The sequence below is a fragment of the Convolutriloba macropyga genome, chromosome 11, assembly GCF_964194025.1.
Source record: "Convolutriloba macropyga chromosome 11, txConMacr16.3, whole genome shotgun sequence".
Classification (NCBI taxonomy): Eukaryota; Metazoa; Xenacoelomorpha; order Acoela; family Convolutidae; genus Convolutriloba; species Convolutriloba macropyga.
In genome coordinates this window covers 29,291,334-29,308,781 of record NC_134478.1, presented here as the reverse complement: position 1 = coordinate 29,308,781, position 17,448 = coordinate 29,291,334, and the positions used below count along the sequence as shown (strand labels likewise).

The 17,448-nt window shown below is 34.9% G+C and overlaps 2 protein-coding genes across 4 annotated transcripts in view; one reads left to right on the top strand and one right to left on the bottom strand.

Annotated features, from left to right (window-relative positions):
- LOC142349091 (uncharacterized) overlaps positions 1-17,448 on the bottom strand; it is a 174,316-nt gene that overhangs the window by 101,771 nt on the left and 55,097 nt on the right. The gene's annotated exons all lie outside the window — the stretch shown is intronic.
- The window catches only part of LOC142349680 (cAMP-dependent protein kinase catalytic subunit beta-like), a 37,188-nt gene that overhangs the window by 5,986 nt on the left and 13,754 nt on the right, over positions 1-17,448 (top strand). For all 3 annotated transcript variants that reach the window (XM_075401406.1, XM_075401405.1, XM_075401404.1), the window contains exons 4-5: positions 333-394; positions 17,138-17,272. In XM_075401406.1, coding sequence (XP_075257521.1) covers positions 333-394; positions 17,138-17,272 — 197 coding nt within the window. The remainder of the gene's footprint in view (positions 1-332; positions 395-17,137; positions 17,273-17,448) is intronic.

The window sequence follows — 17,448 nt, the reverse complement described above, 5'->3', positions numbered from 1 at the left end:
TGTCCGTGGTCATGCTTCTTACCTCCTGTGGGATGTAAGCGAAACGCGCCCACCGGCCCGCCAGGGGGCAACTTAAAATACAGGTATCTCTTTTTTTGGCTTAGTTGACCTGCTTTTCAAAATTCGGCTTGCTTGCCTATCCGCCTGTTTGACCGCCACCAAATACTTTTTAGGTATAAAACTACGGTATCTAATTTTTTTAACAAGTCGGGTGATTTCTAGTATTTTTCAATAGCTTTGAGGAGTTGCAAGCAATTATCAATTTAAAGATCATTTATGTGATCAATTGATTGATTGGATTATATTTGTTTTTCATTACGTATTTGTTTCAGTTCAGAAATATCTGAAAAAAGCGAAGGCAGAATTTGAAACGAAATGGGAGAAGAATCCTAGAGTAAGTATACAATTCGATTTGGTAATAGACATCAAGGTTCGATTGAAACTCCAAATAACTCATCGGAAGCACTGACAAAATAAAAAGGCTATCACTGGGAACAAAAGTAACATCTCACACAGAAGTCGGTATTAAAAAGTTAACAATGAAAAATATCTCACTATCCTGAAGTCAACATCTACTATAAAATAATAACAAGGAGGCTCGGTAATGTGCGTTTGCACATAAAGTTCCGACCCCGCTCATCTACATTTTTCACTTAATTGTCTAACAAATGTGGAAGAGATACAAAAAAATTAACATATCAACACATCGTTCAACATACAAATAAATGAATAAAACAATCTACCCTAAAGGACCGATGAGACCTGTGACTACCATAAAATGACTACCAGAAAAGACGGCGATAAAAATTAAATAATTACAAATATTAATTACGGCCAAAACTCGTTGTCCATTTTTTGAAAACCATTAATAACCAAATCAAAATGGCATCAGATAAAACCTATATTAAAAAAGATTAACCTGTACATCATAAAAAAAATATGTGACTTTTCCTCAATGCGACTTGGTAGCCAGTCGACAAGAAATGAGCAAAAGGGGCAGAGTTTAATAAAACGTTGCTTTTTTAACAAGAATTAATGTCAAACTGATAAGAAACATTATGCATCAATTAAAATCATTGAGAGATTCTTTTATACCTCTACAAGGAGCGATTGAGACCCTAATTATCCGGGATATGCCACACGACTACAAAAGAACGACAAATACAGGCAAAGAGAATAAAAATTGCATTAAAAAATTTGCACAAAAATATTGCACAAAAACGATGTCCCTGCCAATTAAACAATAACTTGTTCACTAAAACATTAAAAAATTTTAACTGCGTTTCTTTCAATTGACCAGAGGATCGCCCATTATTGTGATTATGTGAAAAGAAAATCTACAAAATTGGACAAATATGCAAAAAACACAACCATTTTATGAAAAATTGTTTTACCAAAAACAAAGACCAATTGAGGAAAATGAAACCGTTATAGAGAGCAAATGGTAGTTCAACGGATAAGGGATGTGAATTGTCGATAGAGAGGCTAAGCTACAAGTTAACAGAAACAAGATTGGCAAATCTCTGAAAATCCACTGTCTTTTTTTTAAAACAAATATTTTCAATAATCATAGCCAACATAACTTTTCGACTAAAAGAGAAGACAGTCTATCTTCCAACGTCTTCGAAGTCTAATAGCGCAGTTATTAGTGAGATTAAGTCACAAGACTAAAAAATATCATTAAATACAAATCGAACTTAAAAAAAAGTTCACAAACAACTTTGCGAAACAAGTGTGGAAGCCATTAAACTTATAAAATAAAAATCGCTAAAAAATTAACTTTTCATTTCCGTCGCCTGTGGACATCATAAAACTTTTTGTAAAACGACTATCTCAAAAAGACAGCAAAAAGAATAACAAAATTTGAAAAGTACCTAAATTTAGCTAAATTCCTCTGAAACAAATTGTCTAAGCACTGAAGTCACCAGTCAAAACGTTTAACCAACAGAAAAATAATTCTTAGATTCAACAAAAAATTAAAGAGACCTCTCAATAATGAGCCTAAGTTATAAAAAAGATACAACACTGTGAAATAGGAAAAAAAACGCGAACAAAAACAAAGGGATAAAATGAAGAATACTTACTTCTTTTGAAAAAATTAAATTGAAACTCAATAAAACCATTAGACAAATACCGATAACAGTTATTTAATTCATTTATGTGTTTTGATGTGAGTTTTTTAGTAAGATTGTTAAGTAATTTGACCATTTACCAAAGAAACCAAAACAACAGCAAAAATGGGCGATTATGCACAAAATTCCAAACTAAAAACAATCCATCAGAAAATTAGTTTGTATTCTATAGGAAAGAATGTTTGACCTGCTTTTACTGAGAATAAGTTAAAATTGACAGAAATAATATAAAAAATTGACAAGCTCAAAAAATCACTGAAACTTCCTTAAAACAAATACATTCAATGGCATAAGAGACATTATGTAACAATCGAATGCTTGGTACAGGTTCTCTTACACCCCTTGAAGAAGCCGTTTGAATCTTTGAATGGTTACACATAGTAATCAGACTGCAAAAAGAATAACAATTGAAGGCAAAACACAAGAATTCAGTTAAAGTTTACTGAAACTCTTCTTCAAAGCCTTGAGAATCACTAGGTGCTCTGAAAACAAACTATATCTGCAATTGGCTTAATTTTTACGTACATGGAGGGTGTCAATAATGGAGCCGTGAATAAAAAATATTGTCGAAAATTAACAGTAAAAAAATAAAAGCAAAAAGATTTTGAAAAAAATGGTAGCGCCAAAATAAAAATTAAAAAGTTTCTGATTGCAGGAATCCACGATAATATCAAACCTATCCCTGATTTTTTTGCGCGCCCAACAAATCACCCAAGTGTTCCAAATATTTTTGAATTAGACCAATTGTTGAGTGAATTATCGAGTTAAATTTGCAAAAAAACGGCAAAATTTTAATTCCAGAAGACTCTTATAGGGCACCGAGTTTCAACTAGCTCTCTTTTGAAGTTTAAAGAGATTGTGCCAACGTTTTCTAGGTCTCCACTTTCGGCAAAATTCATCAAAGTGGACCGAAACCGCATATTTTGTGCAATTTTTGCTGAAAAAAGTCTGAATTTTGAAAATTTTTTCGAAGTTTTTAGCCAAAGAAACTCCAATCACCATTCAGGAATGCTCTTGTATCTATAACGGAAACAATAACACTCTACCGTCAAAATCTTTTAACTTACTTTAAATTATATCAGCGAAAATGTTCCATATTCTAGGATGGACGTGCTTTTTAATAATACCACTCATAACTCTCTACGATTAATATATCGATCGGCCAAAATTGTCTGAACAGAAAAACCCATTTGAATATATCGTTCCTCCCTCCCCACTAAAGTGGGGTTCGGAACAAAAACACAAAAAGTCTGGTATGTTCTTTGCCCCAATGCCTACAAGTGGTAACATCGCCACTTTCCATTGAAAAACAGCAAACATATGAGGCAGTAGTAAATGTGATTGTATGCATAAATCACAGAAAATGGAACAAATTTTTCCACAGGCCTGCAACGAACTGAAAGAGAGCACAACCGACAGCATTTTATTTTAACAAGAAACACAATTTCATGACAAAGAACAAATATCCACAAACTGAATAAATAAAAAACATAGCAGGACAAGTCCTGACGTACAATTCAAAGAATTTTCATTGACTAAACAGAAAAACTAGACCTAGAATGGACTATGAATGAATTGAGAAAACCATTTTAAAAAAATCAGATCAAAAAATAAGAAAAAAAAACAAAAAATCAATGTCAAAATGCCGCATGTGAACAAAAAAACCACTAGCCAGAAATGAAAATTTAATTCAAACAAAAAACTAGACCTAGAATGAGCTGTGAATGGATTGGGAAAACCATTTAGAAAAAAATCCGATCCAAAAAATCGAAAAAACAGTAAAAATCAGAGTGAAATTGCCGCATGTGAACAAAAAACCACTACCGAGAAACCGAATTTTTGTTTAAAAACCATTTTCGCACTCTACTTTAAAATTAGAGCGAAAACAATTCACGCCGCAAAACCTCTCGCTTTTTCGCTCCATTTCCTGTTTCGGCGTGACCAAAATCACTACTCCAATTTGACTTCAAAAATCATGAAAATGTGTGAACAGATCTTAAAAAAAAAAAAGACAGCGCCCCAATACAATTCAAATTCTTTGAATTGTAAAAAACTATGTGACGCATATCAGAAACAGAAGTGTAGACTCAAAATTTCTCCTTATAAACTGACCTGAAACAAAGTTTTTATCAATTATATTAGTCCTGCTCGTCTTTTATATGCGATTTTTTCGTCTGATAGTGTTTTTGGTCTAACGATTTGACTTTCCGTCCTCGATAACGTGATAAACTGTAAAACTCGGAGGGCATTAATTTGCTGAGCAGTTATCTTAGACCCTTACTAGTCTCTAAGTACGCAATTCTCAACGATATTCTGAGGATGACATACTTGGTTGTCACCCTTCTTGGCTGTCTACCTCATTCCACCCGCAACCATACGCTTTGCCACCTTGAGACCTCATCCCACACATTAAGCGCACCCCCTCAAATAAGCTTTAGCCAGCCTCCCTAAGGCGGATCGAGCTACTTAAGACACCAACCAATCATCTGTCGTTTGAGAACAACTTGCCCGAGGTTAATCGGTGGTTATGTTTATCTAATTTCGAAAATGAGATTTTGCGCAATAAAATGGTTCTTTAGAGTGCAACTATTGGTTCTTTAGAGTGAAAAATTATCAACCCAGATAAAATTATAATGATCAAAAAAACTTGGATTAATTAAAAAAATAACCCGGAAATTATTAATTTGAAAAAAAAACAGAAAAAAAAACAAAGCACTATAATGCGCAAAATTTTTTACAAGAGCAACATTTTGGTTTATGATGACGGACCAAATTACCATTGATAAAAACAAGAAGTTGAACTTTTCAAAAAGCAGAATTTTTTACTTGCCAAAGTTTGCACTAATTTTTTCTGTTTGTTCTGACCATTCAAGAGACAAAGATTCCGCATTTTGATTTGAGTATGATATTGTAATCGTCAGTGTCTTCTGTGCAATATTTTTTAAAAAAAATAAGAGTATCGAGTGACGTGCTTGACTTTCGATAATTGGGTGATCTAAAATTGCGCTCTTATGCGCAATTTCAAGCTACAGATTCCGATAGACGACAGTTAACCACTGTCAGCTACAGTTCACTGAGTCAATTAAAAGTGCGCCAGAAATGGCTTTATTTTTTCGTCTGATAGTGTTTTTGGTCTAACCATTTGACTTTCCGTCCTCGATAACGTGATAAACTGTAAAACTTGGAGGGTATTAATTTGCTGAGCAGTTATCTTAGAGCCTTACTAGTCTCTAAGTACGCAATTCTCAACGATATTCTGAGGATGACATACTTGGTTGTCACCCTTCTTGGCTGTCTACCTCATTCCACCCGCAACCATACGCTTTGCCACCTTGAGACCTCATCCCACACATTAAGCGCACCCCCTCAAATAAGCTTTAGCCAGCCTCCCTAAGGCGGATCGAGCTACTTAAGACACCAACCAATCATCTGTCGTTTGAGAACAACTTGCCCGAGGTTAATCGGTGGTTATGTTTATCTAATTTCGAAAATGGGATTTTGCGCAATAAAATGGTTCTTTAGAGTGCAACTATTGGTTCTTTAGAGTGAAAAATTATCAACCCAGATAAAATTATAATGATCAAAAAAACTTGGATTCATTAAAAAAATAACCCGGAAATTATTAATTTGAAAAAAAAAACAGAAAAAAAACAAAGCACTATAATGCGCAAAATTTTTTACAAGAGCAACATTTTGGTTTATGATGACGGAACAAATTACCATTGATAAAAACAAGAAGTTGAACTTTTCAAAAAGCAGAATTTTTTACTTGCCAAAGTTTGCACTAATTTTTTCTGTTTGTTCTGACCATTCAAGAGACAAAGATTCCGCATTTTGATTTGAGTATGATATTGTAATCGTCAGTGTCTTCTGTGCAATATTTTTTAAAAAAAATAAGAGTATCGAGTGACGTGCTTGACTTTCGATAATTGGGTGATCTAAAATTGCGCTCTTATGCGCAATTTCAAGCTACAGATTCCGATAGACGACAGTTAACCACTGTCAGCTACAGTTCACTGAGTCAATTAAAAGTGCGCCAGAAATGGCTTTATTTTAAATTGTTAGCTTAATTGTTGTAATAAATTTATTGAATAGTTTCAGATGTCTTCTGATAATGCTGTAAATACTCAACAAAACGCCAATGAAGTCACGCCAACACACTTGCCGACAATATCACCAGAAGTGCAAAGGATCATTAAGGATATGCAGAATACTATTGACAAACAAACCAAGCGAATAGATGAGCTAGAACGAAGGTGCAATCGGACTGACTTCACTGTTACAACGGATAGAAACCGACTCAATGACCTTGAATAGAGAACACTCGTGCTTAAAAGACATTCACGTAAAACCTACTTCATATTCTCCAATATCGGAGTTGAACCGAGTCCGATGTCAAATATCCTGAGCATTCTAAACTATGTTATGCAAAGCAATGTAAATTAAAAAAATTTTGCTGCCTGTCATCCGTTGGACATGGCCAGAGTTGCGCCAAATATCGTTAAATTCTTATATCACGAACATCGAGACCTTGCGCGGAGAAGAAAATCATGGTAAATTCCAGCAAATACTACCTCAAATTTTATGTGGTGATTTTAAAATAGAGGTACTTCAGAAAAAGTGACTTGCTTATGATTGTCTTGATTGCATCAAATGGGTTCAAGATCTTCGACATTAATCCTACGCGAGTAACAAATAATACAAGTAGGCGTATTGAACACTTTATATACCAAAACATCGATGCTCAATATAACGAGATGGTACAATTTCAAAATTTTTCGGATCATTATACGATTTTGTTGATCTGGAACGTTGAATCAGATGCCATGTAAATAACGCAAAATTGTCGCAATTTATTATTTCTGAAAGATCCGAAATGCATCAGCAATGACCTCTTTTGCCTCAGCAACAAGTTGAGTTTGATAAAGACTCACATTTTGACAGGCCAAACCGTGCAAAAATCGTTCAAGCCATTGAATGATTATTTTCGGGAGATAACAAAGGAATTTTCACCTACGAAAAACTTTCAGCATGGAAGCCTAAAAATCCAAAATGGCTATGCAACGAGAATAAAAACTTAGGAACATAAAAGATTGACGCTCATCGCAAATGGGAACAGTCAAGAAAACTCTGTTGTATGGACAAATTCAAAAACTTAGAAATAAGTCAGATTTACTCATCAAAAACTACAAAAAAGCAATAATTTCAAAAGACTTTTAGTAAATGCGTTGGAGACTCACTCAATGCAGACATATAAACTACTCAATGATTTAAGTGGGAAAAATATTCGTAGTCAAAACATTCCCTTCAGCTCTAATGGAAAGGTAGAAAGATCAAAAGATGTTGCCAATTGTTTCAACAAATTCTTTACGGGAATAAGGGAAAATGTCGCAGACAAGATTGCTCATCATCTCCGGTAGAGAGTCAAATACAAAGTTTGTACCTGTTTGATACTGATGACAGTGAGGTTTCTGAGAACAAAGTAAAATTGCAGCCCCGTTGTTGACGTATTTAATCAATCTATCATTAAAGAAAGGAAAATTCCCCGATGAATTTTAAAAAAAGCAGAAAAATTTACCTTTTCATAAAGAAGGTGATAAAACTGATGAAAACATTTATAGACCGATACCTTTATTAGTAATCTGGAGTAAAGTTTTTGAAGGAGTGATGTTCAAAAGATTATACCATTTCTTTGAGAAGTTCAGTTTGTTCGCAAACAGGCAATTTGGTTTGCACAAAAAGCATAGTACCATTGATGCTTTAATTCATCTTATCGAAAAATACGAGCTAATAAAAATGAATCAATTGTAAGTTTCTTTTTGGACCTCAAAGAGGCATTTGACACAATAGATCATAAACTTTTGTTATCTAAATTATAATCCTATGATGTACGGGGTAATGCCCATGCTTGGTTTCTTTCATACCTAACTAAGAGATACCAAAGAGTTGAATTAAATTGTGCTTCTTCCTCTTGGCTACCAGTAAGTTTCGGGGTTCTTCAAGGATCAATTTTGGCTCCACTCTTATTTTTTATCTATACTAATGATCTACACTCATGTTGCAAATTTAGCGAAATTACACTATTAGCTGATGACACGAGTATTTGCGACATAGGAAATTCAATAGGAAACACAAAATGAAATTCAATCATATTTAAACGAAATTAGCAATTGGCTGAATTCCAATAAATTGCGTTTAAAAATTACGAAAATTGTGCAAAAGAACATAGGAAATAGTGCTTCCAGAAATAACTATTTTGCTAATAAATGTTCAACTTCTTCTAAGCCCGTGTGTAAATATCTTGGTATACGTTTGGATAGTATACTGTCTTTTCTTTCACATAACGAGAATGTTAAAAGAGACTCGGAAAACAGTGCAGGATTATATCTAAGTTAAGACACTATGTTCCTAGGATGCAAATAAAACAAGATTACAAAAGTAATATTAACCTTATCATCCAATATGGTATTTTGGTTTATGGATGTAAATCTTATTCTTCTCTATCAAAAATATATCTTCAGAAAAAACTTTTACAATTTATTTTTATTTTCGCAAACGTATGGATCACAGCGAAGATGTTTTTGTTTCCAATAAAAATCTTGCAGTCTGTAAACTGAACATCTATGAGCTTTCGACGTTTGTGCTAAGGTCTTCAAACAAAATTGCATTCTGAAACGTTTTCGAATGATCTGTTTGTCTTTGAAAAACCAAAAATTAATAAATTAATGCTTTCTGCCTTTTGAATGAACCATTTTGTAAAAGTAAACTTTAAAGGTGCTGAGTGAGGTATAGAGCTGCTAAGCTGTACAACTTGCTTGCCATCAAAAACTTGTTTGAGAGCTTAACAAGAAATACAACGAATGGCATTAGCTTATTTTAGCATAAATTAAAAGATTTTTATCTACTCAATAACCAAGAATTAGTGAAACATATTTTCAGCTTTTGCTGGAAAATTTCATTACATTTTTCCTGCATGCTGAAGGAGTACCCAGATAGGGAAGGCTTTTTGGAAAAAAATGACCCCTTTAGCGTCACTACAACGCGATATATGGCCATTTTTGTAAAAAAATTTTCAATTTTGAGTGCAAAGTAAGAATTCAGAAAAATTTAAATTAAAAAAAAAATTTCAAGGCTAAAATAAATATGTGGGAGCGTAGTAACACTAGTGACTGGCGGTTCTGGCATGATAAAACAGTGTGGCGTCATACTTTAACAAAAGAACCAGCCTTAACCCATTATCCAAAAAACATTTTGTTTTTTTTTTAAATTTTAAATATGTTGACAAAAAAGTGGTTCATATGAAAGGCAGGATTTAGCGGACCGCTCGTCCCGTTGCCTGTACCCTCCGCTTCTTTTGAATTAATGTATTTATATTTTGTTTTGTTAATTATTAACACCGGTGGAATTAATTCTTTCCAAATCTCAATAGTGTTCTATAATAACCTTAAAAAACTTCATTTGAAATTTCTTACTTTACTTATTGCCTCACTACAGCCCAGCTCCCCTAGACTGAATGTCAGAAGGCTACATCAATTGAGTCCCCTAGTCGATCGGGAACAATTCATACGACCTCAGTCTGTTATATTCAATTATAGAAACAAGTTGGATCGCATTTCAAAACTCAATAGTTTAGATTAAAGTGGGGCATTACGGTTCATAAAACGTTCGCGCAAGGTTTAGAGTTTTAAGTAAACCTTCAAAATGTCTATATTAAACCATATATTTTTATAGCAAAAATCTTACTCTTAAAAGAGATGTTGCTTCATTAAAAAACGCATTTTAATTTGCTCTTGATCGAAGAATGAAGCAATTATTGTAATTGTACCTGTCTTTTTCAAATAATCTTTTCGCTTCACATTTTTGACTTTTCGGGTGACTGCCTTTTTGAAGATTACTTGGTAGAAGATTGCTCTCTCAATCACAATTTTAGGCACCTGAATTCAATCGGCTGTATAAACGCCACGTCGAAAAAATATTAGGTGATTGAGTAAAAAAAAATTCAATTGATAATTAACTGGGTTATCAAGATTTTAGTAATCAATACAACAGATCAGCAGTTTAATTAATCTAACATCAGCAGTCCGTTCCATTTCTTCACAACAAGAACTAGGCCTCTATTACAATTTGCTTTTGTTCTCCCCACTTAGGTCAGGCAAGAACAAAAATTTGTGATTGGAGGAATGAACATAGCTAGAAGGTTTTCTTCTATATACATTATGTTATTTTGTGGTTTTTTCGGCTGATGATCTTTTTTCAAATTGAGCCCCTTTAAGTTGCTCACGCAAGCGTCATCGGCAATTTGATTTTAATTTGAAGTCCCCACTCATTGGGTGACAAAAACATCAGAGCGCTAATAATTGGCGTTAAAATTTGTTGTTCCCACTAAATGGGCGACATATAAAAAAATTTTTGAATCCATTCCAGTAGACATTTAGTCTACAAGTACGCTGCCCTCTCAAGTTTGATAACAAATATCTGATAACTTTTATCCGACTACAACTGGCACGTCAAAATATTTTTTCTTCAAGGTATCTTCGTAGCAAAACGATCCCCATTTAGATCTAGTTCTTATTATGCAAAGATTTGAGGTCCTTTAGACTGCAAAATTCGATCTCAGTTTGACCCAATTCATTATAATGCTGTATGGTTTGTCCAATTAAAAGCAGGCTTACCGCCAGTCTTCTGAGAAAAATTTTGCTCTCTCTGGCCATCATACCGTCAACTGAAAATTAATGGTGTAAAAGCGATATGTTTTTCCTGGCAAACCTCGGAGTATTTTCTCATCTTTTCGTCAGCGCAGCTTTCCAGCACATCCTCTGGCTTTCTGTAAAAGTTGCTGTAAAATTTTGCCTGTGTCTGTGACACAAATATCAAACGAGGCAATTTCTTGCGGGCTTCACACACCTATTATCAGAAGATCGGCTCTTAGCGCTGTCTGATTCTCTGAATTTTTACTTATTACTGGCCCTTTTTGGGTGTAAGTCCATGCAAGGCACGATAAGTCTCTAGTTTTGTTTTGCATTTGTGTAATCAGGCTTCCTTTTTTGCAGATCAAGGCATGCTGAACATGGAAATCTTCACCACAGACAGAACATTTTACAGGGAGGTTTGTTAGGGGTAAACCATATCTTAGCGCCATGGAATCCTGGAATTCGTGCTTCGACAAAACAAAATTGTCCCTCTGACACTTTTGCTGTTAACCAACAAGGGGTTCCCGTTTTGAAATTCCGCTCCATTCTTTTCTTATATGCATGCTTTTTCTTATATAACAAACCCTTATATGGATTATTCTGATGGGAATCAATTTAAAGCTAAAAACTTTGTTTGCTGCTGCGAACTTGAGTTTTGTGTGCGTCAACGTCAAATGCCGTTCCACTCAAAAATAGAATCCGAAATCTAGAAAAATTTTTTCTTGGACATTTCAAAATTCTCGCTCGCTTTCACCACTGGGTTTGGAATACCTAATCCTCTATTTTTAGCAGACAAACTGAATAAGCTTCGTTGAGGATTACTCATTTAATAAATGTTTGTTACAGTTAAAATGAACTTGTTTTTTATTGAACTTTCAAGTGGTTTAAGAAACTCGTCGCATCCTGGAACAACTCTCATCAGAAAATTCCATAAAGCCTGAACTGATTTGGTGAACACCGAGAAATTCTAAAGAGGACAGAAATTGACTGCAGCTCTCAAATGTTGAATCTTAGCTTGCCACTTTTCGATTTGTTTGTGAACAAATTCTTTCATGGTAGCTTCATTGCCAATTAAGCCTCAAAGATAACGTTTTCCAGTTACGATTTTCAAACTTGTTTGCTCAAAGCAAGGCTTCGCTTCATCAACATGGTCTAGATGAACAATAAAGAAGCTCTTTTTGGCTCAGAGTACTAGCCATATTTTTGCCCCTCATCAACTATTTCTCGCAGGCCACTGTTTTAAGTCATCGAACTTTGCACAAGCCGCGGCGTCATCTGCATAAAAACTTTGTGTATAATTCGTCGGGTTGTGCAATTTTTTGATCAAAGGCAACAGATCAACACCACAAAGGAGCTTTGAAAATGGGTCGCCATGAGTTGACCCTTCTTCGCTGTGGATAAAGACGTCAGTATTGCTGAGCACGAGTTCATAGATTTCCTGGTAACTATTGTACAGAAAAGTAAAAACTCCTGACCAAAGGGTTCTAGCGTTTAGTAGTGCAGAGCTTCTGTTTAGAAAATTGAATGAAATTTTTGCATCAAGCAGCAACAGACAAAAACAATCGGATGATTTTTTTTCAAACAACTCTCGAAGTCGATGTATCGATCCTTAAGTTCCACGCGACACTCCACAAGTTGTTCTGATCCAGACGCATACGCCAAGTCATCACTAGCCAAGTCAGCAACTGCTTTACCGAGAAATCTTTATAATGTTAAATCAATGCCAATTGGTCTGACACCTGGGTTTTTGTCCAATGCAATAAGTCGAAATGAGAACAAGGCTTTGAATTCACGCCAAGAAATGATTTCGTTTGCGATCAAATTATCAATCGGAGAAGCTAAGAGTCTCAATCTAGAGCTTTTAAGACCAAACCTAATTAACGCATCAAACTAGTGATTGGCGTCTGATCCGGAGGGTCCTGAACTACCGAAAAGTTTGCGGGCTTGTTTTTCAATTGTACGACTTGTTATATTCAGATTCTCTAGAGGAGGATATTCTGATATGTTGAATGTCTCCTCAAATAATGATCAGGCTTTCAAATGCTTTTCTTGCAGAATTTCGGTTACCGTTCTTCCGTCTATTAAATCAAAAGGATTAAGAACGCTGTGTTTATTTCTGCAAGGAACCTTGTTGCATTTTTGATGTTCCCTTCTGGAATCGTCTTAGCGAACACTCGGAGTTTCTCCTCAGATTCGCTCTTTTAAGTTCTAACATCTTTGTATGAGAAATGTGTGCATCTCTTATAAGATTGAACAAGAGTTTGATATTTTTCGTCGACCGCTCCTTCAATCTATTTTCAATTGTTATTTTTACATCTTTGGAGTGTCTTGCTTTGTTTTTTCTGTGGATTATGAGAACCGAAAAAACTAAAAGTTGTTCCGATGAAATATTTGATTTTAGGATCATCTCAAGTTCGCAATTCAGCATCTCTACACACTCTTTACCAAATTTTCCCGTTGGCAATCTGTAAAATTTGCATCTTCGAGTGCAAACAGTATTCCATCTATTTTCCCTAAGCAATTCGTTCTCATAGGGCATGGTGATTGAGAAAAAAATGTGCATCGTTGTTCATTCCGTTTGAAATAACGTTTCTAATTTAATTATTCTCTTTTGATATCTAGTGAAATCCAGATTTCGGTAGACTTTTCTGTCCGTTGTCTTGTATTAGGTTAATTGAAGCAATTGAAGAAGGAAACTCAAGCTAAATAAAAAAAAACAAAATTCACACGACGATTTCAAACTTATTAATTAAATCAATTGTGTGTTGATTGTAAAACTTTAAAATTGAAAACAACAAAACAAGTCAATGACATGGCACAGTCAGACAGAGAGTAAAAAACGTCACTGGCCATCGCAACCTTCTAGCAGAAAATAACAAGTGAACCAGACCTCTGTTGGAATAAATGGAGGATTTAAATTTAGTCAGCGATATTAGTTGAAGAATAAATAACACTGGATACACTCCTACGAAACAAAAAAAGACAGTGCGATTAGCCTCCAAACCAACAAACGAATGAGCATTAGAAGAAGCAACCGAAATTACAAAGCGTGACAGGTAAACTTAAAACTCAACCGCCATGGGAACCAGACCATGAGATATTTGCGAACAAAAATATATTTCTTTATCATACCTTAGCATAGGAACAGAACATAGACGATTTTGCAACCACCCACACGCTGTAATTAACATGCTTCATCCGAAAGAGTTTACGAAAGAGTGGTGGCCCAGGTAGGACATAACGGAGATATCATTTCTAAGACGTGGGAAGATAATTTTCTAAGGATATTTTTTCAAGAAAACAGACAAAAGGAAAAAGAGTAGAACAATTCTACAGCAGTTGGAAGAATTAACAAAAAGCTGCAGTTTTGGTGACTGTGAAGTCAAATATTAATAGAATATTTCAAAAACATTTGACAACAAAATTCAGTGCGGTTTCCTAAACGAAACAGTAGAACCAGAAAAGCATCATGATTAATGATCAACACGCAGATAACAAAATCAAAAAATTGCAACAGGCAGATAACAAAATCAACAAAATCATCAAATCAAAAAATGTAATAATTGCACCACTTTAAACTCTTTCAATGCCGAACAATACAATGGAGGTTTTTCTACAATGGAGGTTGTATTGCAAATCGCTAAAGCAATACAACACAAAACTTTGAAAGAGGAAACAACCAAATATAAGCCGTAACTGTGGACATAAATGGCTGACAAATCACAAACAATTTTGCATTGCAATTGGAAATATTTTTGACAACTGGAGGCTCCTCAATCATTTTGCTAATGTTTGTCGCAAGGCAACGTTAAAACACGACAAACAAAAAGTACAGAACACGGAAAAAAAATGACTTAAAAGCCGATGCACATGTAAACAATATAAAAAATCTACAACAAGCCACTAAACACACTTGCGTCAATCATTGCGCAGGTAAAATACAACTACTGGCCAACTATTGTAATTGTAGCAAACTGACGTTGTTCGCTGATAGGTATAGATTTGTTCAAATATCTGAGATTTGTATCTCAAAACAGCCACAAAAATGGGAGAGCTAACTGCTTCAACACGACCTGCCCCATTAGAAAGCAAATGGCGGGTGAATGTTCTAATCATGTCTTATTAGCGGTATCGATGAAACAAAAAATTACACGATCAAACCTAAATTCTATAAAATTGATCAACTAGAACATATAAAAAACATAGTGTGCCTAATAACATTAAAAACAACCTCAAAAATGAATTGATGAAAGTACTCAAGCAAGGATATATGGAAAAATCAACACCAAGTTCCTCTCCAAATTTCATCTCGCCAATAGTTATTACAGTGAAAAAAGAAGCAATTGTTCAAAAAGCACTTAACTTGAAAGCACTAAACAAGACGCTTCAGAAAATAAATACCCAATGACGACCTTAGGCAGTCTCATACAAACAACTTCACAACATCTAAGCACAACAGCGGAGAAAGAGAAGGCAGGTTTTACTTCTATACATTCGCAATACACACATCCAGATCAAGTAAAATAACGAAACCGCATGGCATTGTATTTTCAACATAATACGTGACAAAATGACAGGCACTCGATACAGGGTTGGCAGCAAATTGAGTGCAAAAGAACTTCAAATTTAGAAAAAAAAACAATTGCCTGAAAGGATTGGATCATGTACACCTTCGGTTAATGAAAATCAATTGACAATTAACTTGTTTAACATGATATTGTCATCAACACAACAGATTACCAGTTTATTTAATCTAATATCAGCAGTCCGTTTCTTTTCTTCACAAGGAATAGGCCTCTTAGAATATGCTTTTGTTCTCCCCACTTAGGTCAGGTAAGAACGAAAACTTGTGATCTTAGGCATTAACTTAGCTAGAGGGCTTTCTTCTGGATACATAATGTAGTTTTTCGGGTTGATGACCTTTTCAAATTGAGCCTATTTGAAGTTGCTCGCACCATCGTCAATTTGATTTTAGGTTGATGCCCCCACTCATTGGGTGACAAAACATCAGAGCGCTAATAATTGGCGTTTAAATTTGTTGTCCCTGCTGATTGGGTGACTTATAAAATACATTTTTGAATCCATGCCAGCAGACATTTAGTCCACAAGTACGCTGCCCTCTCAAGTTTCGTGATAAATATTTGATAACTTTTATCCGATTAGATTTCAATACATTACCTTCGATTTACATTACAAAAGCGTCATTTCGCAATAAAGGATATAAAAAGGTTCAAACTTAGTCAGAGCGGAATCAGACCTCTAAAATCAAAAGCAACAGCAATTTTGGCTTCTAAACCTTCAACAACGTAAAAAAAAATCCGTAAAAGGTATACCAAAATTTAGAATGAAATTGCTGCACGCTAACTCCAAAATTGACTAAACGCCTGCTTAAAGAAACGAAAAAATTCATCTGAAAATACAAAGACTATATACGTTTCAATAAAAATGAAAACCGTATAGCACAGACTACCGGAAAAGAATAATTCAATATTAAATTAGAAATGCGAGTGAAATGCAACACATCACGTAAGGATTGGTGTGGGACTCTAGCAGCGAGGTCACGAAGGATGGAAGATCATTGCATTCGCGTCTCAATTTTTAAATGCAATGGGAAGAAATGGTTTTAACTAGTTGTATCTGTTTGGAGTAGTTTTGTCGGCTGAATACTCTAATTATTATCCATATGGCAGAAATTTCGACTAAAAAACTGATCATGCAGCCCTAATTCTGACAAGCCATACAACAAACAGCGGATTCACTTGTCGGCTAGATCACCTACTACCCTTGAATTGTGAAGTAGAGCTTTTGACTGGCACGAAAATGGGTTTGCTCGATTATATTTTGAGAGAACCAGAGCAAAAATAAGCACATTAATAAGTTTGTTGAGGAATTTGTAGTTTCAAAGTTAGACCTATTGAAACGCAACGAGAAACGCTCTTTATTAAATGTATTAACTACCTTTAAAAAGCAATATAAAGCAGACAAAATTTTGTTGCATCTAAATAAAACGTCAACTCTCACAATTCCGGCCGAAAATTCTACGAATTCTTGTCATAACTGGAGCAGACAAACTGAACTAACTGAGCAAATTCCGTCTGCTCAAATTTTTACTACAAATCAGTCTGCTGAATTTAAATAACATTTTGTTGGTTGCCACGCAATTCATTAATTTGATAAAGAATATCATTCGATCCCCGAATCTAGACTTAAAAATTAAATCAACTGCGAGTTTCGCACGCGCACCATTATACCATTGAAAAAGACTATGCGTGTACTACCATCACCATATGCGTCTCATTTACTCTAGCATTTTAGAATTCGTCTAGAATATCTCACTTTGACATCAGACGCACCCTGGGCACTGGCTCATTTGGACGAGTGATGCTGGCCAAGTACAAGCCATCCAGAAGTGACAAATACTACGCAATCAAAGTACTCGACAAGCAAAAGGTTACATGATGTGCACAAAATTAGGGAACAACTAGATCAATTTGTGGATTTACGAGCACCCAAAGAACTTCAATGCAACTGAATTTATTTTTAAGAACGATTTTCTAATGATCTTTGTCCTTTTTGCGGACGCGCGATAACTGTTGTGCCGAAATTAACCAATGGCAGAAAAACTA